Source organism: Urocitellus parryii, chromosome 7 (assembly GCF_045843805.1).
Source record: "Urocitellus parryii isolate mUroPar1 chromosome 7, mUroPar1.hap1, whole genome shotgun sequence".
Classification (NCBI taxonomy): domain Eukaryota; kingdom Metazoa; phylum Chordata; class Mammalia; order Rodentia; family Sciuridae; genus Urocitellus; species Urocitellus parryii.
In genome coordinates, this window is record NC_135537.1 from 125,779,357 (window position 1) to 125,803,435 (window position 24,079).

At 33.5% G+C, this 24,079-nt stretch overlaps 1 protein-coding gene across 3 annotated transcripts in view; it reads right to left on the reverse strand.

Annotated features, from left to right (window-relative positions):
• The window catches only part of Map2k4 (mitogen-activated protein kinase kinase 4), a 125,444-nt gene that overhangs the window by 18,914 nt on the left and 82,451 nt on the right, over positions 1 to 24,079 (reverse strand). For 2 of the 3 annotated variants that reach the window (XM_026390516.2, XM_026390515.2), the window contains 3 exons: positions 20,439 to 20,558; positions 17,628 to 17,679; positions 15,885 to 16,012 (listed from right to left, as the gene is read on the reverse strand). In XM_026390516.2, the coding sequence (XP_026246301.1) occupies positions 15,885 to 16,012; positions 17,628 to 17,679; positions 20,439 to 20,558 (300 nt within the window). The remainder of the gene's footprint in view (positions 1 to 15,884; positions 16,013 to 17,627; positions 17,680 to 20,438; positions 20,559 to 24,079) is intronic. The other variant, XM_026390517.2, reaches the window with a different exon arrangement.

Genomic DNA, 24,079 nt, shown 5'->3' on the forward strand with positions numbered 1-24,079 from the left:
GATGTTCGCTGAATCATCTTTCCTTTACAAAAGATTTCTCTGTAGCATGTGATGCTATTTAATAGCATTTTCTCCAGGAGAACTTTCAAAATTGAAGTCAATCCTCTCAAAACTCTGCCACTCCTTTACCAATTAAAGTTAGATAACATTCTAAATTCTTTGTGGTGATCTCAACAATGTTGAAGCATCTTCACCAGTGGATTTCATCTCAAGCAACCACTTTCTTTTGTTCATTCCTAAGAAGAAATTCCTTCTCTATTTAAAGTTTCATCACGTGATTGCAGTAATCCAGTCACACCTTGAAGAGGAACACTTTCAATTCTCCTCTTCCCACAAGTTCTACAGTTCATACCTCCACTGACATCTTGAACCCCTCAAGTCTTGAACCCCATAAGATTTGCCATCAACTTCTTCCAAACTCCTATTAATGTCAATATTTTTACCTCCTCCCATGAGTCTCAGTTATTTCTAAGGGCATTTAAAATGGTGAATCCTTTCCAGAAGGTTTACAATTGATATGTTGCTCAGATCTATTAGAGGAATCTCTATCCCTGTCAGAAATAGCCTTACAAAAAGTATTCTTAAATAATAAAAAATGAAAATCTAAATTACTTCTTGTTTCATGGAATGCAGAATGGATATTGTCAGCAGGGAATAAAATAACTTTAATATTGATGAATATTGCAATCAGAGCTCTTGGGTAACCAAGTGCATTGTCAATAATCAATAATATTGAAAGGAATCATTTTTTTTCTGAGCAGAAGTTCTTAATAATGGGTTTAAAGTATCCAGTAAACCATGCTTAATTAGATATGCTGTCATCCAAGCTTTACTGTTTCATTTACAAAACAGGCAGAGGAGATTTAGCATAATTCTTAAAGGCCCCATGATTTTCAGAATGGTAAATAAGGACTGGCTTCAACTTTACCAGCTTCATGAGCCTCTAACAGGAGGGTCAGCCTATGCCATAAAGCCAGGCAATCTTTAAAGTCCCAGATGGCATCTTCTAACAGAAGGCTATTTCGTCTACAATGAAAATATATTATTTAATGTGGACACCTTCATCAAATATCTTAACTAGATCTTCTGGATAACTTGTTATAGCTTCTACATTAGTAATTGCACTTTTATGTTACTTAGATGACTTTTTAAACCTTATGAACTAACCTCTGCTAAACTTTTCTCTAAGCCTTCACAGTAATGGAAGAGACTTAGGACCTTGCTCTGGTTAATCTTTGGAACAGTGTGGCTGATTTAACTTATATCCAAACCATTTTGTCCATATCAGCAATTAGGCTGTTTCACTATTTTGTTCTTTGGTGTGTTCACTGGAGTTAGCACTTTTAATTTATTTCAAGAACTTTTCCTTTGTGTTAACAACCTGACTAACAGGAGCAACAGGCCTAGCATTTGGCATATGAGTTTTTCCATTAAGTTTAAAATAAATGCCTTCCTAGTTTAATCATCCCTCACTTTTTGATTTGAAGGGAGAGACCAGAGACAACTCCTTTTACTTAATACTTAAAGGCCACAGTAAGATAATTAATTGGCCTAATTCCAATACTGGTGTGTTGGTGTATCTTAAGAAATAGGCCCGAGTAGGGGGTTGGGGCAAGACTGGTCAATGGAGCAGTCTGAATACATGCAACATTTATCAATTAAGTTCACCTTCTTGTAAAGGTGCAGTTCCTGGCACTAAAAACAATTACATGGAAGACCACTGGTCATAAACCACCAAAATACATGTCACAATATATTTTTAAAATTACCAAAATGTGACACAGAGACAAAGTGAACACATACTATTGAAAAAATGGCACCAAATGTCTTGCTCAACACATGGTTGGCACAAACCTTGAATTTGTACAATACACAATATCTATAAAGCACAATAAAACAAAACAAAATGAAGTCTTTCTGTATTCTTTCTGTATCTATAAAGCACAATAAAACAAAACAAAATGAAGTCTTTCTGTATTAGTTTTAATATTTTTAACAGAGACACAATCTTCTAATAAGAAACACATTTATAAAATATCAGTGTAGAATTCTTCAAACATATTTAACATTTTGAAAAGTAGAAAATAATAATACAATGGGATTTCAAAATCATTGAGGAGTGAAAATATCAAGAAACTAGGGATAAATCATTTAAAGGTAATAGATAAAAACAGTGTCACCTGATATTTATTTGGGAATAAGAATACATATACATCCTTTGGAGTGAGGAAAAATCAGACCTGGAATCTCTTCCTGAATATTCCAATATGCTTTACTGGGCAATAAGTCTTGGGAATCCTTAGGAAATTCAAAATGGAAGTAAAAAGTCCTTTTTAGCCCAACACCAACTTATGCCCAGATAAGAGGCAGTCATCTCATATTTAAAAAAAAAAAAAAAAATTCAACTACTAAAAAAATTGTATTGGTTAACTCAACTGCAAATCAACATTTCCAAAGATGATACCAGTGTTGGATATTTGTTTACTGTTTTTGACTTTTCTAGGTCAAAATTCTCTGTACTACACACATCCAGGGGTTTCGGTACCGACTCACAAAATCACTACTGGTGTTCATATTTATTTTTTCAGATTTATTAAGATATAATCTATATACCTATATAATTCACCCATTTAAAGTGTACAATTCAATGACTTTCAGTGTATTCACAGATAATGTGCAACCATGAGCACTGTTAACTTTAGAATATTTTTACCACCTTAAAAAAAATAATTAAATTTGGACCCCTTGGTAATCACCACCCTACTGTACCCCCATCCTTCTTATATCACTAGTTCTAAATAACCACTAATCATTTTGTCACTAATAAATTTCCCTTGGTCTTCTGTATTTGGCTTCTTTCATTTAGCATAATGTTTCCAAGTTTAACCAGGCTGGAGGATGTAGCTATACATCTATACATCTTCCTTTTTGTGACTAGTCACCCATTATATAGATTACCCAAATTTTGTTTGCCAATTCATCAACTGATTGACATTTCTACTTTTTATATATCATAAATGTTGCTATCAACATTCATGTATAAGTTTTTGTATGGATATATGTCTTCAGGTCTCCGGGGACTAAACCTCTTGTTCCTATAATACCTCTATTTTAAATATCTGAGGAACTGCCAGAATTTTCCCAAGTGGCTATACCATTTTATACTCTTACCAGAAGTATATGGAAGTTCCAATTTTTCCATACCCTCTGCAACATTATTATCTGACTTGTTGATTCTAGTCATCCTAACAGATATGAAGTGGTACCTCATTGTGGTTTTAAGCCTTTAATTTTTAAGCCAATTTTTAAAACCTGATATTTAATTAATGACCAAAAGCTATAAAAACAGTTATGGCAGAGTCTTATGTGACTATACTACAGAATTTTCAGTTGAAAATCCTGATTTAAAGATTCACATTACATTATAACATGTTAAATGAATTATTTTCCAGGGAATAGAAATTCTTTTAGCTACTAACACGTATGCTGCAAAACAAATATTTAGGATTTTAAAAATATTTAAATTGTGATTTTTCTCAGTATCTTTAACTTATTTGGCCAAAGAAATGGTTTTTTTTTCCAAAAAATATGTATCTTATTTAGTAATAAAATGTTGAAAAGGCCACTTTTATATACTGTTTCCAAATTCTTTTAAAAGGTTAACATTGAAATGACCTGTCTTCATTAAAAATGTTAGGGTGACATTAATGAAAAATGGCAGAGTAGGTACCCTGCAAGGGATCATACTTTCAGAGAAACAGAAAAATAAAAACAATGGAATTTGTCAAATGAGGCACAGTGGGTGCACCTGTAATCCCAGCAACTCAGGAGGCTGAGGCAGGAGGATCATAAGTACAAAGCCAGCTTCAAAATTTAGTGAGGCCCTGAGCAACTCAGCGAAACCCTGTCAAAAAATAAAAAAAGGACTGGAGATGTGACTCAGTGGTTAAGGACCTCTGGGTTCAATACTGGTACCAAAAAAAGAACTGATTTTTGTCAGAATTTGGGGTTGGGGTGTATAATCATAGGTCTACAGCAACCATATACTAAATCAAGAAAAATGCAACCTAAAAGTGGTAAGAGCTATCATTAGCTCAAAAGATATTCAATGTCTCCTTATTGTACACCAGACACTGTGAAAAGTGTTGGGACATCAATACTTCAGCCAGAAACAAGATCTTTAAAAGTGTTCTTATCTCTACCAAATTGTAGTCATGACCTTGGACACAAAGCAGCTTAGAGGCAGACCCAGAAGTCTGTCCCCTGAGAAGACTCTTGATATATCCCCAAGGACACATTCATTGAGTACTTCGATGGCAAGCAAAAGAGATTGATTCTGCTACCTTCTAGGGGGAAAAAAGAATATAGGGTATTTACAGGCAAAATGGAGTAGCTTACAGAATTGAAGGAAATGGGCAAAACTAGGCCTTTGCAGAAATAGAAACCCAGTAAGGTTTGGGCAATCTAGGAAGAAGGAAGTAACTATCCTACTATAGAAATACATCAACTTCGGCTTTTTTCTTTCTTTCTTCACTCAGATGCAGAGAGAGAATCAACTTAAGTTTTGTTCCTCAGTTCATGGCAACGGGCCCTCATCCCTCCCCACAGACAATCACTTTAACTGCACTTGATTCCTTATCCAGCAAAACCGTTCTCCAAAACTGAAGAAGAAATGAAATTTTCTCAGAGAAATAAAAATGAGAGCTTGAAAGGGCATTAGACTGTACTAAGCCATATGAAGAAGTTAAAAAAAAAAAAAAGCTGGCAAAATAACTACATACGTAAATATAAAGGCCATTATAATTATATTTCTAATTTACAAATCCTCTTTTTGCTTCGTAAATATTTCAAAGATGAATGCACAAAATAATAATTATAGATCTTTATCAGACACACACAATGGACTGACATGATTAGTGACGATAACAACATGGGGGACTCTATATGAACAGTTTGTATGCTTTTGAAACTAAGGTAGCATTAATTCAAACTAAACTATTATAAATTTAAGGGGCTAATTGTAATGAAGATGATAATCATCAATAAACTGTCTAAAAATGTAAAAATGAATGAGAAGGGAATCAAAAAGCCATAACACAAAAATTCAAATAACAGGAAAAAAGCAGAAATAGAGGAAAAATTATTTTTTAAAAAGGTATAAAACTGCAGATGCGGCTGCCACAGAGGCAGCTGCCATGTCCAGATTCTCTTTTCTGGGCACAGTCTCGGCTACCTCTGAAGCTACTTCCCTAGCCACTGCCACTGATGAAGGAGTTCTCCTGTCCAATCAGCTGCCACCTGCACCTCTACCACCTTCACTGCTGCCTCTGATGTCACTGCTGCCATCCCATGGTCACCTGGAGGTCTTCCTTCTAAGTGCTGCTGCCCCTGCAGCTGCAACGACCTTCTGCTGCCACAGAAGACACCGATGCCCAGGACACAAGTGAGGCGGACACCACTGCTGATCCCATAAGCCACCACTGCTGCTGACCAGCTGCCTGCTGCCAACAACCACTGCCACTACTGCTGCTACCACCTTCTAAAGGACTGTTGCAGGGGAGATTCCAGGTTTGGATGCACGTGGCTGCAACAATTTTGGGACACCAACCAGAGCCTGGGGCTTGGTGCCAGCAGGTTTACCACCACAACCACAACAGCCTCTGTGGACTCCTGTCGGAACCTGAAGGTCCAGTGTGGGGGTGCCTGTGGGTTTGGATGCGCCTGGGGTCTTCCTGCTGGGAGTGCTGGTGGCTCGTCTTGCTGCTGAATGTCAGGGTTGCTCCTTTGCTGGAGTGTATCCTGGTGGTCTCTCTGCAAGTAGGAGCAGCATTGAGATCTTGGGACTACAGCATAGCAGAGCCTGAGGTATCTGAAGCCCAGATCGGTTGGGATAGTGACTGGGTTTTCGAGGGCTGATGTGGGTCTGGAGATCCCGAGAGATGTCAGAGATAGGGCTAAGAAACTTTTGAACACTCACAGAGACAGTTCGACTTTCCCGCGAGATTTAATTTATTTTATTTTTTGATTCGCTAATATCTCTGTCACATTTGCAACAGGGTGCTCTTTATGCATCAGTGTATGGAGGACAATGATATATGAATGGTGTTTTGCATTTTTGTTTTAGTCTTATGTCTTTAATTTTTTCTCTTTGTTCGTACTCTTCCTCTCTTTTATGTTTTCTTGGTTTTTCTTTCCAACTTTTCTCCAACCAACAGCCAATCTCTGTTGACTCCTCTTCCACTCTTCCTGTGAATTTTTAATTCTAGCTTCTCTCTTTTTCCCCTCAAGAACATCAAGTACTATACTACCTCTGTTCTCTCGTCTATTTGAAATTGTAAACCATTTTAACAAATTTTCTGTTTATACTATAGATAGTTATTGAACTCATCATTTTGGTTTAATGCAGGAAAACAGTAGACACCTTAGTGTGAGCTATAAGGTTTAAGGAGATATATTGTGCACAGTGGGTGCTGTTGATATTGGTCTCACAATTAAAGGTGAGGTTCTGGAAACCATCAGGGACACTATAGTTCTACAGGATGGAATTTGTGCTGCCTTAGATCCATACTTCTAGATGGGAAAACACACTAACAACATGAAATTAAGGGAAGAAAGCACCCCAAACAATCTAAGATGCTTCAGCAACAGAAGCCACTGATAATACAGCAGAAGAAATGTCCAAGAAGTTCAGGTTAAATTGATCTATGAAGTAAAGGGCAGTATAAGGAATGAAATCAAAGACAAAATACATAAAAGATCACTTCATTAAAGTCAGAGATTATGAAAAGAAAAAAAAAGCAGAAATCTTCAAAATAAAGGAATCAGTAAACCAAATTATAAATTCCATACAAAGCATTACCAACAGACAAGACCATGTGGAAGACAGAACCTCAGATAATAAAGACAAAATACATAACCATGAAAGTAGAGGTAACCATGCAGAGAAGATGGTAAGAAACCATGAACAGAACATCCAAGAATTATGGGATAACATGAAAAGACCAAATTTAGGTTATCAGAATAGATGAAGGAGCAGAGATATAAAACAAAGGAATGCACAATCTTTTCAATGATATAATAGCAACCCCACACCTAAAGAATGGAATGGAAAATCAAATACAAGAGGCTTATAGGACCCCAAATTTACAAAATTATAGTAGACCCACCCCAAGACACATTATAATGAGAATGACCAACACAGAGAATAAAGATAAAATCTTACAGGCTGAGGAAAAAAAATAAATTGTGTACAGAGGAAAACCAATTCGGAACTCAAATGATTTCTCAACCCAGACCTTCAAAGCTAGGAGGTCCTGGAATAACATATTTCAAGCCTGAAAGAAAACGGATGGCAACCAAGAATTTTATATCCAGCAAAATTAAGTTTCAGATTTGAAGATGAAATTAAAACATTCCATGATAAACCAAAATTAAAAGAATTCACAACTGGAAAGCACATTCTCAAAAAATATTCCATGATGATGGAGTGAAAAACAAACAAGTGAAAAGCAGCAAAGGAAGGATCTACACTACAGGAATATTTGAACAAAGGGAACACTAAGACAAACCAAAAACCAGAAGTAAAGCAAAATGACAGGGAATACAAATCATATCTCAATACTAACCTTGAATATTAATGGCCTAAACTCATCAATCAAAAGACATAGATAGGAAGATAGGATTAAAAAGCAAAACCCAACAATATTCTGTCCCTAAGAGACTCATCTCATGGGCAAAGACATCCACAGGTTAAAGGTGAAAGAATGGGGAAAAAACTTATCACTCATATGGACTGCGTAAACAAGCAGGGGTTTCCATCCTCATCTCAGGTAAAGTAGACTTCAAACCAAAGTTAATCAGAAGAGACAAAGAAGTGTGTTTCATACTTCTTAAGGCAACTATACATAAGCAGCACATAACAATTACAAATATTTATGCTCCAAACAATGGAACATCTATGTACATCAAACAAACCCTTCTCAATTTTAAGAGTCAAATAGACCACAATACAATAATACTGGGTGACATTAACACACCTCTCTCACTACTGGACAGATCATCCAGACAAAAGCTAAATAAGGAAACTATAGAACTAAATAATACAATCAATAATTTAGACTTAACAGACATATATAGAATATTTCATCTATCAACAAGTAAATAGACTTTCTTCTCAGCAGTACATGGCTCCCTCTCTAAAATAGACCATATCTTATGCCACAAAGCAACTCGTAGTAAATACGAGAGAGAGAGAGAGAGAGAGAGAGAGAGAGAGAGAGAGAGAACAAACACCCTGTGTTCTATCCAACTGCAATGGAATGAAATTAGAAATAAACAATAAAATTAAAAATACAAGCTACTGTAACACATGCAAACTAATAATATACTATTGAATGATGAATGGATAGTAGAAGAAATCAAGAATTAAATAAAAAAAAATTCTTAAGGTAAATGAGAATACTGATACAACGTATCAAATCTCTGAAATACCATGAAGGCAGTAGTACTAAGAGGAAAGTTTACTGCATTGAGCACATTCATTAAAAGAATAAAAAGTCTGGGCTGGGGTAGAGCTCTTGCCTAGCATGTGTGAAGTACTGGGTTCAATTCTTAGCACCACATATAAATAAGTGAATAAAATAAAGGTTTTAAAAAAAAAGAATTAAAAAAGTCAACAAATAAATGACCTAATTATATCTCAAAGTCCTAGAAAAAGAAGGACAAATCAACACAAAAAGTAGTAGAAGACTTTCAAAGAAGAATTAACTCCTCAAAGTATTCCATGAAATAGAAAAGGAGGGAACCCTTCCAAACTCATTCTATGAGGCTAATATCACCCTGATACCAAAACCAGACAAAGACACATCAAGGTAAAAAAAAACTTCAGACCAATATCCCTGATGAACATAGATGAAAAATTCTCAGTAAAATTTTGGCAAATCGCATACAAAAACATATTAAAAAGAAAGTGCACCATGATCAAGTGGAGTTCATCCCAGGGATGCAGGGTTGGGTCAACATACGAAAATCATTAAACTTAATTCATCATATTAATAGACTTAAAAACAAGAATCATATAATCATATCAAAATATGCAGAAAAAAGCATTTGACAAAATATAGCCCAACTTCATGTTCAAAACACTAGAAAAACTAGAGATAGTAAGAATATACCTCGACATTGCAAAAGTTATATATGCTAAACCCAACGCCAGTATCATTTTAAATGGAGAAAAGTTAAAGGCATTCCCGCTAAAAACTGGAACAAGACAAGGATGTCCTCTTTCACCAATTCTATTCAACATGATCCTTGAAGCTCTAAACAGAGCAATTAGACAGAAGAAACATATTAAAGGGATATAAATAAATAGGTAAAGAAGAACTCAAACTATCATTATTTGCCAATGACATGATTATATATCTAAAAGATCCAAAAAATTCCACCAGAAAACTTCTAGACCTAATAAATGAATTCAGCAAAGTAGCATGATATAAAATCAACACCCATAAATCAAATGCGTTCTTATACATCAGTGATGAATCCACTGAAAGAGAAATTAGGAAAACTATCCCATTCACAGTAGCCTCAAAAAAATGAAATACCTGGGAATCAATCAAACAAAAGAGGTGACAGACCTCTACAATGAAAACTACAGATCACTAAAGAAAGAAATTGAAAAAAACCTCAGAAGTTGGAAATATGAAAGATATCCCATGCTCCTGGATAGGCAGAATTAATACTGTCAAAATGGCCATACTACCAATAGTGTTATACAGATTCCTATTAAAATCCCAATGACATTCTTCATAGAAATAGAAAAGGCAAACATAAAATTTATCTGGAAAAATAAGAGACCCAGAATAGCCAAAGCAATACTTAGCAAGAAAAGTGAAGCAGGAAGCATCACAATAACAGACCTTAAACTATACTACAAGCTATAGTAACAAAAAAGGCATGGTATTGGCACCAAAATAGACTTGTAAACAATGGTACAGAATAGAGGACACAGAGGCAAATCCACATGAATACAATTATGTCATACTAGACAACAGAAAAATTCACTGGAAAAAAAAGATAGCCTATTCAACAAATGGTGCTGGCAAAATTGGAAATCCATATGTAGCAAAATGAAATTAAACATCTATCTCTCACCCTTCATAAAATACAACTCAAAGTGTATCAAAGACTTAGGCCTTGGAACAGAGACTCTGCGCCTAATAGAAGAAAAAGTAGGCCCAAATCTTCACCATGTCAGCCTAGGATCTGACTTCCTTATTAATAAGACTCCTACAGTGCAAGAAGTAAAATCAAGAATCAATAAATGGGATAGATTCAAATTAAAAGACTTCTCCTCAGCAAAGGAAACAACAACGTGAAGAGAGAGACTACAGACTGGGAAAAAATCTTTACCTCTGATAAAGCATTAACCTCTAGGATATATAAAGAACTCAAAAAACTAACACTAAAAAAATAAATGACTCAATCAATAAATGGGTCAAGGAACTGAATAGACACTTCACAAAAGAAGAAATACAATCGATCAATAAACATATGAAAAAGTGTTCAACATCTCTAGCAATTAGAGAAATGCAAATCAAAAGTACACTAAGATTTCATCTCACTCTGTCAGAATGGCAATCCTCAAAAACACAGTCAACAATAAATGTGGGACACAATGTGGAAAAAAAGGTATACTCATACATTGCTGGTGGGACTACAAATTGGTACAACAACTATGGAAAGTGGTATGGAGATTCTTCGGAAAACTTGGAATGGAACTACCATTTGACTCAACTATCCCATTCCTCAGGTTATACCCAAAGGACTTAAAATCAGCATACTACAGTAATGCAGCCACATCAATGTTTATAGCAGCTCAATTCACAATAGCTAAACTATGGAAACTACCTAAGTGTCCTTCAATAGATGAATGTATAAAGAAAAATGTGGTATATATTATATTCAATGGAATATTACTCAGCTTTAAAGAAGAATGAAGTTATGGCATTGGAGAATATTATGCTACGAAAAATAATCCAATCCCCAAAATCCAAAGCAGAATGTGCAGATGCTAATTCACAATAAGGTGGGGGCAAGGGGTGGGGCGGGGGGGGGTGGCACTAGAGAAGAATAGCATTACCTTAGATTAGGTAGAGGAAAATGAAAGAAGGGGAGGGGAGGGGATGTGGGGATATGAAAGATAGTAGAATGAAATAGACATTATTACTTTATGTATATATGTGACTGCATGACCAATATGATTCTACAATATGTATACTCAGAAAAATGAAAAATTATATCCCATCTATGTATATCAAAGTACTTAAATGCATTCTACTGTCATGTATAACTAAGTAAAACAAATTTAAATTTTTTTAAAAAAATAAATAAAGACAAAGCAACAATAGAAAGGCATGTTTCCTAACTATATATTTTAACAGTTCATTTATAATGGCTACATTAAAAGTGTGCAGTAATTGAAAAATAAAATTTTATTACTTTACCCTATTAAAAAAAGTTATAAAGCATGGGGTTAGAGTTGTGGCTCAGTGGTAGAGAGCTTGCCTAGTATGCATGAGACACTGAATTTGATCCTCAGAACCATATAAAAATAAAAATATTGTGTCCATCCACAACTAAAAATATTTTTTTTCAAAAAGGCATTAAACATATAGAAAATAAAGAACAAAAAAAGAGAATGAGTAATAAAACTAATTAAATTCTTCAATTAAAAAATAGAGGTTAGCAAAAGAGGCAAAAACATGATTTTTCTGTGGGCTATCTATAAGAGACTTACTTTAGATCCAAAGACACAAATAGGTTGAAAGTAAGAGAATGGATACTCAATTTAATAGTAACCAAAAGTAAGCTAGGAGAGTTATACTAATATTACACAAAATAGTTTCTAACACAAAAAAAATTGTGATAAGAGATGAAAGATCATTAAATACCCAAAAATGTTAATTCTTAAAGAAGCTGTAACAAATATAAACATATTCAAACCAACATAATCACAAAATACAGAAAGCAGACTTTGACAGAATTGAAGGGAGAAATACAGTTTTACATTAATAATTACAGACTTAAACATGCCCCTTTAAATTATATAGAACATTTACACAAAAGATCATTAATAGTATAGAAGACTTAAGCAACACTACAAACAAACAGTGTAAGATGTGTTAGTCTCAAACACAAAACAGGACACACCATAAACCAACTGAAACAAAACAGAAAACTCTACCCAACATAGTAGAATACTCATTTTCTTCTCAACTACACATGGAATATTCTCCATAACAAACTACAAGTTATTTCACAAAACATGCCACTAAATTTTAAAAGACTCAATCACACAGTTATCTTCTCTGAACACAATGAAATGAAATTAGAAATTAATAAAAGTAGAAAAAAATTCACAAATGTGAACAGCACAGTTAACCAATAAATCAAAAAAGAAAAAAAAACCCTGTAAAATTAGAAAATACTTTGGGATGAATGAAAATAAAACACAGAATATAGAATTTAAAGGATACAGAAACAGCAGTGTTCAAAAGAAAATTTATAACTATAAACACCTACATTAAAAAAACAAAGAGCACTAATAACATAATACCTTAACAATTAGAAACACTAGAGTTAACACAAAGATAATAGAAGGAAAGAAATATTAGAGTAGATTTCAAGAGATTATAATACCAAGGTTTGAGAAATATTTTAGAAAGTACTGCTATGAAATGAGTTTTTATGTCTTTCACCAATGATCTAAGACCATATTATAAACAAATATGGAAGGAATTTTAAAAGAAGGAAAGTTCTAAAAGACAGAGATACTGAAGTGATATTCAGAAATCTGTGTTGGAGGGTAGCAGAGGGTTAAGAGAATCCTTTGAAAAATGAAAGATTATCACTCACTTGAAAAAAGTGAACAAAGGAAAAAAATGAGGGCAGTAATTTCCACATTACAGATGTTTCAACTGATAAAGAAAAAAAAGCATGTCTATAAGCATTACAAATATGTATATTATGTACTTTGTTAGGTGATGCAATACAAAGTAACTACATCATCTAAAATAGTAATACCAAAAATATGTATAGTCTGTATCTAATCATGAAAGAGCAATCAGACAAACCCAGAATGTGCGATAGTCTAAAAACACTTCAAAAAAAAAGTCAATGTCATCAGAAAATAAAGAAAGAATGGTACAGACAGTTTAAATTAAAATAAAGACTGTACCAACTAAAATCAATGTATAACCTTAGCATGAACTTTTTTGGGGTTGGGGGACAGGGACATTAAGTAAATTTGAGCATCAATTATATACTAGATACTATGAAAGTCTTACATTTTTAGGTGTGGTATTGATACTGTGGTCATGAAAAAGACCCTTTGTCTTTGAAGATGTGCACTTAAGTTTTTATAATAATATTGCAACTAACTTTTGTTCAATGGTTCAGTATGTTGAACACATAAAAACACAAACATACATACATCTTTATGGGAGGAGGAGCTGTGGCAAAACGTTAACAATTAGCTTATGAAAAAACACGTATATACTGTACATTTTGTTGTGCTTTTTCTGTTAAGTGATCTAATGAATAATCTAATTTCTACAGACTAAATACAAACTATAAATCTTCTGTCAAAAAACATCAAAAAGGAAGAAAAAGGCTTTTAAAATTAATGCTGACCACATTCTCATTCATTTATATAGGCTGCAAAAAGTAGGATGGACACAAGTTCATTTGATTTAGTAAAGATTAGAAGCAGAGTGTTTATTGTTAGCCTTCAATATCCAAAGCCAAAGAAAGTCAGCAAGAAAAGCAAAGCCCTGTACCTTCTTGGGCCTGTGAACCACATTTCTATGCAAGAATGAAAAGTCTTTTTTATAAAAATTACCTGAATTCAAAAAAATTCTGCTCTGAGCCACAAATGAATTTTAAAAACCTACGTGAATCAAATATAATTTTTAGCCAATGTTACAGGGTGCTATGATTTGAATGTAGTGCATCTCCCAAAGGTGCACATGCTGGAAGTTTAGTCCCCAAGGTATTAAGAGATTGTGGAACATTTAGTGGTAAGGCCTACCAGGAGGTAATTATGTCACTGGGGGCATTACCCTTAGTAAGGACTAATGCTGATCTCACAAGTTAGGTCTTGTGGGAGCAGTTAACAAAGCAAGGCCAAATGGCACACTTAGCCCCTTCTGCAAATAGCCAATTAATTCTCTTTCCATTTCTCTACAATGTGATACAACAAGAAGGCTCTTATCAGAAACGTAATAAATGGTGTACAAATCTCTTTTCTTAAAAAGAACCCAGCTTCAGGCAATCTGTTATAGTAACAAAAACAGACTAATGCAGCAGTTAGGAGGCCCTAACTCTAACAAAAACAAAACAAAAAAATGTGGGCAGGTGCTGGCAGGGGATGTAGCTCAGTGGTAAAGTGCCACTGGGTTCAGTCCCAGATTGGCGGGGGAAGGCGGAGGGATGTCCTAAAAGTGCAGACAACATGTTCACTTAATTCTCTAGGTTTCATTATTATTAAATGTGTAAATTATGCTACTTCCCAGATGCTTTTTACTTCTTGCCTTTGAATCTGTTGTGCCATTTCCCCCTAATTATCATGAGAAATACTTGATTTTCTGAATCATCCCAATAATATGCCTGGGAAGTCAACATCCACAAATCCCAGACTTTAAGTAAAAGTCTATTTTGTCTTAAAATACACATACAACTAACATTGATATTGCAATATGCAATAATTCTAAAACATAGTCAATACTGAAAAATTTTAAATAACAATGTTTTTCAAACAAAACCAGAGTAAAAACAGGCAACTGTTCTGAATATGTACAAAGAAATATAATACAAATTTTGCACTATTTACATATTGAGAGGTAAAAAGGAAGAAAAATAATGTATGTTTTAGAAATTTACTTGTAAATGACATGGAAAATAAATCTGTTCAAGCTTTTTAAATAAATATAAAATACTAAGTTCATCCATTCATAAACAAGTCATTCTTTTGACATAAACTTTCATTCTTTTGACATTTCTATTTTTTTATAACCTGGAAACATAAATCATGGGGAAAATAACAGACTGGCAGGAATGTCTCAATAAATGGTAGCAAAACCTTATGAATCACTATTTATAGTGTATGCTAGTCTCCAAAGAACCATAGACACATTAATGGAAGTCACTAATCCCAAGAGAAAAAGTTTAAAACACTAATCCTAAATTCCAAATCAAATAGACATCAAAATTCCAGCTGTAGAAACATGTATGTGCAAATACACCAAGGGTTATATCTCTGAAAGACAGTATACCCTGAGGAGAGAGACTTCAGGATGCAAAATACCAAGTGTTTAGACTGCCTTTGTCTGTATGCTTCATTCACTCCTAAGGAAGAAACTGACAAATACAACACAAATTCAGACTCTGTAAAACATGCTGCATTTTGTCAGAAACTTAAGTCTCTAACTGGAAACAGTATCCCTTAGTAGCCTAGGACACATTCACAACATGTATTAATGATTTACTACAGCTAAAAAAGAACACAAAGAGTACGAAAACCATCAAGACAGTTTTGAGAACTTACCATCTGTTTGATTAGTTAAGTTGCATATAATAAAAAATAATAATTGGAAAAGACCATATGTGCTAAATGCCAAATAAGAGGAAGTGAGTAAAACAATGAATATAGAAGTTCACTGAAAAAATTTAGCAGTAGCATAGAAAAGCATTCTCAAGCTTGAGAAGAGAAAAACATTCTAAAATGATGAAACTGAGAACAAATGGTAGATTCTAGAGATATAGCAAGGAAGGGCACAGACTATCTGCAATGACTAATAGCAAGAAGGCTTAGATTGCACACTTACTGCCATGTATGGCCTACACCCAGCATCTCTTGTCTTGGCAATGGAGTCCACAAGCTGTCCACTGATGCCAAAGTCACAGAGTTTAATATTTCCACTTCTGTCCAGAAGAATATTGGAAGGTTTGATATCTGCAAGACACAGTTATCACTTGGTATAAAATTAATCAATGAGTTCTAAAGTACTTTAAGCAAAGTATCAAAAAACCTTAGCCAATATAAGTAGCTAAGTCCTTAAATTCAGACATGTAAACAACAACAAAAAAAACTTCATTTAGCACATGCAATCATTATTCATGTTTTTAACACATAACTTTAATGACTAGAATGCATGCTAGCCAAACCCAATTCACCACCAATGTCTTAATCCAAAAGATATGAACGGAGATTATATTTCTCTTTACATGGTCATATTTATAAAACATACACATTAACTATGAGTTTTCTTTATTGGAAATGGAAAAAATAATCATTTTCTAAACTCCAGTGCTTAAAAACTACCCCCAAAATGCTTCAGAATAAATGTAGACATTCTAGAATGTTTTGTTTTCATTAAGAAGCTTATATTCATTTACTTGTCCAAATTCATTATTTAACAGGCAAAACAGTAGGAAAGAACTTTCAAATAAAGTTTGGGTCCTAACCTACATGACTTTAAGACAAAAGAGAAGATGGCTATTTAATAATATTTTTAACAAGCATTAAGCCAGGCAAAATTTAACAAAATATTCTGATATTCAAGGTTAAATATCACTGGTCTCAATCCCAAATGAAAAGTCCTTAAATAAATTCCCTCAATTACTAACTTCTTTAACCACTAGCACAATTTCCTAGAACTCAAGATTTTTCTATTTCATGAATTTGACTTTTACTCTTCATTCTAATAACTATCAGGTTGAATCATATATTGTCACATATTGTTTGTCCATTACAATCTACTGAGGATACTGACCCTTTCTGCTTTTTGCTCTCAATCTAGCAAACATTTAATATATTTGCTGAACTAAATTCAGAATTCCCATGAACTTACTGCTTTTCTAAGTTTAGTTTTCAACTCCATCAAATATTTAAATTTAAAATCTGTACCTGAGGCCAAGGCCAACATTTTGACAAATACATCATGCCTTAAATGGATTTCAATTTATACTATTAACTAAAAGATCCCTCTTAAGAATTATCCTTGAAAATGAAGAAGAAATACTTGATAGGGATTGGTAATATGGTTTCAAAATGCATGAGAGTAGGGTATTATGGGGGTGTGGCTCTGTTGGTAGAGTATTTGCCTAACATTAGCATGCAGAAGGCCATGAGTTCAATCTCCATTATCAACAACAAAAAAATGCTTGAGGGTACTGTCCCCTAATTCTTCTCTGAATGTCCACAGGACCAACTTGGTGTCTTTTCATTATGCAGTGAAGCATTCCTTATCTGTCATGTAAGTGAATAATTATTTCTAACTTAGAGTAACTACTTGCAGCAAAATTTAATTTTTAAGCCCAAAGAGCCTGAAATCTATAGAATCCCAAAGGAGGAAATAACACACACACACACACACACACACACACACAAACACACACACTCACACACACCTAAATAATTAAGTTTTAGAATGCATAGAATATTTTTTGCTAAAAATACAAATATTTTGGAAAGCTTACACAGTGATGTTATTTTTTACTCATTTTTGCTTAACCAATTAAGGGGGGAAAGTTTAATTTCCATTCTGTAAAAAGCAATCCATACCCACCTCTGTGAATAATTTTCAAGTTTTCTTTTAAGTGGTTTAGTGCTTTCACAGTCTAGGGAAAAAAAAAGATGAGATGGGATAAAGAACTTGTTTCTTTCAAATAAAAGAGTACAATAGTTTATCCTAATATTCCATGTAGTCCTTTGAATGGTGTTGAGCTTAATACTTCAATATTCTTTTTATGATAACTAAAGATACTGAGTAATGATTTTGAATCTGAAAACTTGGTTGCCTTAACATGGTATTCTCTGACAGCTTAAAAAAAAAAGTAGCATGATTCAAAAATTCATTAAAAGTTGTATCATTTTTCTTGTGCTTTAAACATTTTCAAGAATAAAAGAACTCACTATAAATAGTAAAGATCAACAGTTGTCCCAAATTCTCAGTTCCTTACAATCATTCATCCTCACTGAGGCTCAGCTTTCAAAGTAATTTTTGCAAAGCCAGATTATCTGCTCAACTAGCATGGCAATTTATTCACAGTTTATCCTGTTGATTGACCACTGCTCAGAATCAGAAAAATCACAGATTTCTTCAGAAAGAAAAGGAATTGAGAATTGTATTAAAACTTCTACAGCTTCAAATCAAAATAGAAACAACAGCCTACAAATTTACTGTAAAAAAATCAAGTCTCGGTTGTCATGAAGCTGTCGGGTATGAGTAATGCAGAATACACAAACCTATAATGTTTAAATATCTATTCTTCCAGGTTCATTGCTTTATTAATTACCAAAAGACTTAACACAAAGTAATGTTAAATGTTATGCTTAATATATAAGGTGATCATCAAATCTGGAAACACAGGCAAATATATAATAGATTATTAATGTATATATTGTATTACTGAAATATATAATAATTTTATCTTTGTTTTTCAATTTTATGACCATTCTGTTATATAGCAGGGTTCTGGGATTAGGCTGCCTGGGCTTTAACCATCTACTACTTATAACTCATATATGCATCAAAACAAATTAATTATTTAAACTTTCTATGCTTCAGATTTATCATATGTAGAGATAAAGTTACACTATTTACCACAGAGAATTACTATAAAAATTAAATGTCTTAATAAAATCTTGGCTTGACTTAAATAAACATTCACCAAACATTAACTACTATCATTACTCACTATCATTATAATTTGAGTGGTGGCAAGTTCTTGGATAATAATTGTTTGGTATATTGGAGAGAGATGGATAATTAATGTACCATTTCATATGCTCATCTGAATAATGAGTAAATTTTAGTCTAACTCAATTTCTTTTTATAGAATTATGAAAGTATATATCTTAAAATTAGTTAGCACATAAAACATTTAAATGTAATCATCAATTTGACAAAGTGATTAAATTTAACAATTCTATCAATCTGAAACTTATAAGAACTATAGTTTAATGAATTTTTAAAATTTAGCTATATACATACATCTCTTACAACTAAAATGTAGTTCAGAAATCATTTTTATTTTTCACCTGTTTTATTAATTCTTAATGATTAACCAAGATACATTGGTCACCAATAGGTAGACTATATTGAAAGTAAAAGGTGCATGCAAAAAAGACAAAAATCATATGCAACCATACTATCTTACAACTTCCTATACACTTTAGTTTATATTTCAGTTAACCCAGGATATATTATTAGCCTTGATTCTCAGAAATCTCTAAGAATATTATTAATTTTGCTTTATTAAAAATAAATTACTTTTTCCTTGGGAAAAAATTTGTAAAAACTCTGTCAACTACGATTCAGAGCAAGAAACAAAGCGATCATGAATTCACTTTCAGAACTATAAATACATAATCAAGAGAGTACCTTTTTACTCTTTTGGTACTCTGGTAAACTGAATTGGCCAAATTAGTATTAAAGCTGGTTCCTGAAATTGCTAGTAAACATTTTAAAACAGTTTAGAAAATCCAACAAGCTCTTTTCTCTCCCTCCCTCCGTGTCTCTCTCTCTCTCCCTCCCCCTCCCCCTCCCTCCCTCCCTCCCTCCCTCCCTCCCTCTCTCTCTCCCTCCCTCCCTCCCTCCCTCCTAGAGATTAAACCCAGGGATACTTTACCACTGAGCTACATCTCCAGTCCTTTTAATTTTTATTTTGAGATAGGATCTCATTAAGTTGTTGAGGCTAATCTTGAACTTATGATCCTTCTATCTCAGTCTATTGTGTCATAGGGATTAAAGGCATGCATCACTGTTCCCAGCTTACAAGAAACATACTTTGACCAAGACCTTTAATTAAGACACTTCTGTGCTAGGAATGTGGTACACACTTGTAATTCTAGCAACTCCAGAGGCTGAGGCAGGACAATACCAAGTTTACAGCCAGCCTGGGCAATGAGAGGACACCCTGTCTCAAAATAATATAAAAAAGGACTGGGGATGTAGCTCAGTGGTATGGTGCCTCTTGGTCTGATCCCCAGTAGGAGCAGGTAGGAAAGCCTATTCATGAGACTTCCACAATTTAATAACAATGTATGATAATATAAAATGTGAAAATAATTAAAGCAACAAGGGAAAATATACAGAAAATAGCCTTTTCTCATTATTTACACCACAACCTGTTGTGGTTCTCTGAGATGTGAATAAAAACAGCATTGTCAGTATTTTTCAAGACCATGGTTTGAAGTGTTCTTATGGTCTGTTGTTACTCCCACAGAAGTAACTCTGTCTCTAAATCTACTAAAAATGATTTTCTGGAAGATAATAACATTCGGTAAAGGACATTTAAATATGTGCATTTAAAACACCAGCAACTTCTTTATATAATCATAGATACAACAAATAATTTAAAACCCAGGTACTTACTGCTAAAGTGATTTTGCCTAAAATTTCTTCTGGAATAACATCATCTAATACACTATATACATATTTGTAAAACTTATCAAACGAGGTAGACATGAGTTCCATACAGATCCAACAGTCACCCTGTAAAATAATAAATGTTATTCTTATAAGTTTTAACATTAAGAACCACCTTGCCTTTACTAAAAACAGATCCAGAATTAGAAAAGAAGCAATCTTATTTTTCTTTACTATATCAATTCTCAACCTAATGATAGCTTTTGGTTCCATATTAAAACCCTGAGCCAAAAATTCTACTCAGGTTTAAATACAAACTATGTGGTTAAAACCAATTTTACACATTCTTAACTATATGGACAGGGTCAATTTTACATAGAAAAGTGTTGTCCTTTTATAAAAATTTCAGACTTTGGCATGATTAAAAACAAAATTACATACATTCCATGTATGTATTATATGTCAAAATACATTCTGCTGTCATGTATGACTAAAAAAATAAAAATAAATAAATAAATAAATATAAAAACAAAATTACAAAATGTGTGGGAAAATTTTCACACTAGCAAAGATATCATAAATAGCAATCTTGAGGGATTAATAAACTTCTCACATTAGCCAAAAAAAAAAAAAGAAAGAAAGAAAGCAAATCAGAAAACAAATATGTAAAGCAACCCTATTCAAATGTCACCTTCTTAGTGAGACCTACTCTGATATACAATACACAAGTTATTCCACTCAGCGTTCCTTTACCCTAGTATCAATTCTGTGCAACTCTTATCATCTGGAGTAAAATTATGTTTGTCATAGACCTTTCCCACTAGATATAACCTCCACCAAGATAGGAACTCAGTGGATACTTCTTAAATGAATGAAAGCTGGCTATAATTAAACTGAATCATTCAAATGCTGCTGGCAGCATTACAAAGTGTTTTGAACAAATTTAAAAGCAATTTTACAATAAAACAAGAAAAAATACAGTAGTAATACCCATTTAGCCAAGGTTTAACTTTCCATGGTTTTAGATACTTGTGGTCAACCATGATTCAGCAATATTCAATGGAAAATTTCAGAAATAAACAATTCATAAGTTTTAAATTGTGCACTGTTCTGAGTCTCATGATGAAATCTCATGTTGTCCTGCTCCACCCCACCCAGGAGGTGAGTCATCCTTTTTATCCAGCATATCCACACTGTATATACTACCTGCCTGGTTAGTCAGTCACTTGGTAGCCATTTCACTCATCAGATCAACTGTCATAATACTATAGTTCTGATGTTCCAGTAATCCTTAAGGTATTCTAATTGTTCTATTAATATTAGCTATTATTGCTATTCTCTGTGTCAAATTTATAAATTAAATTTTATCAGAGGTTTACACATACAGGAAAAATAGTACATAAAACACAGTATATACAGGGTTTGATAATATCTGAGGTTTCAGGCATATGCTTGGTGTTTTGGAGTCTATTTTCTGCGGATAAGGGGAAACTACTGTAAATGTGTTGATATCATTTCACAGAACTATCCCATGACTGGGAATGAAACTTAAATACTCCATAAATTACAAAAAGAAATAAAAGAAAAAAAAACTAGAAGTGTAAAACAAAGGGGTTATCTAAAATTAAATTTCTTGACAACTATACACTTCATGAGAGGTAGGCATGAAAAAATGAAGAATATAAAACAGAAAACAATATTACGTGCTTCTTGGCATGCTTCCCAATCTACCCTTCATTAGTGATGCTAATTGTGGTCTTCTAGTCTAGGTATTGTCTTATTTCTCCACTGTGCAGGTACTATTTTTACTTTTGCAACCAATAAGCAATCTCTGGGAAACACTTTAACATTCAAATACCTGATTCTTGTCAAAGTTAATATTCATTGATGATTTTTGCCTGAACCAATATTGATGTGATGTTCCAAAATTATAATGCCCCAACTCTACCACTCTCTATGTATATTAGTTGGTATTTCACATTCTATTGTTAGAAAGTGTGTCTCTCTCTCTCTCTCTCTCTCTCTCTCTCTCTCTCTCTCTCTCTCTCTTTATGTAGCCTAATTGATTCCCATTTTTCCAAAGGCTTATAATTTTTTAAATTTTTCCACAATTATTTTGGCACCCAAATTACGCCAGATTTACAAGTTCACACTGGCAATATTGTCCTTATGAAATGCTCTGACATTTAAAAGAATATATTTCTAAGTTTTAGGCATAAAAATGGTTTGTTTCTCCATGTACGCCCTTTCTGTCCTGTCATGGATCAAATAATTTCCTTGAGAAGCCCTAGTTCCTCTCATTGGTGAGAACTATTAAACAGTAAGACATGGGTCTTAGAAATGCTCATTGCTATTCAACTATCTTTGCTTCTATGAAAAGGAAAATTATAGGATAGTTGATTAAATCAAATGCTGATATTTTCCTGCTGAAAGTGCAGTGTACTTGGAAAAGTTATATGTATACACATAGGTGTAACTCTAACTGTACACTTTCTTGGTAATAAATTTATATAGTCTGTAAGTTTAAAAAACAGGAAACATAATTATTCCATAAAGTTTGCATGCATATGAACAAGGGCTATGAATACCTTATGAAAGTAAAAATACCACCAGAATGGTGAACAAAATTATTGTAAGCCATTTTTATGTTGTTACCAATTTAGGGATCCAGCGGTATCCTCAAAGATTTTCCACCCTTTAATCTCTTACCCTTATGCATAGATTGATGATATAAGAAATTAATAAATTTAATTTTAAATTGTGCACTGTTCTTTAAGGTAAACAGCTTGACTAACTAGTGATAGACCCATGAACAAAATTCAGTTTTCTGAGGTCTTTTCTTTTTACCATCAACATTTACAATGCAAGCTTATTTAAATTACACGTAGGAAGATCATACATTGTGATGGATACTGAGATGAAAACAGTACTCTTAAAAGAGGACCATGTGCTAGAACATTGATGGAGCTAAACAGCTACACAGAATAGGTTTTTGTAAAGCTTCTTTCATATAGTAAACTTTTATGTATTTTCCTAAGTCTAAGTCTCTAGACTTAAATATACCATCTCAATAAATTTACTATAGTTTTGTTTTAAATTTTTTTTTGTAGTTGTATATGGACAAACTTTATATTACTTGTTTATTTTTATGTGGTGCTGAGGATTGAACTCCAGTGCTTCACACATCTAGGCAAGTTCTCTGCCACTGAGCTTCAGCCCCAGCCCCACTACAATATTTTATTAGAGATAATTATAGAAAAACACTTAGGAAAAACTTTAATAGTGGAAAGATTATATTAAGAGTGAAAGGCCTGGAGAGGCACAGAGCATTGGAAGACCTAGGTTTCACGAGAATATGCCTCTTTTCTGCATGTAGTTGGGGTAATAGCAGTTTGATCAGTGTCTGAAACTGAAGGCAGGCAGCCCAGTGCTATGGAAAAGACTTTAGACTTGGTCCCAGAGGATCTACAATCAAGTGTGACCTGTATGTTTGACACTGTGTTTAATTAATGTGCCAACAATGGATAAGGGAAACATACCTATACAAATAAATGATATTATGAAATCTGGCATGAGAAGAGTTGTTATTGGATATGGGCTGCCATTTCCAAAAAATCTTGACTAATGTGGTGACCTTCTAATAGAAT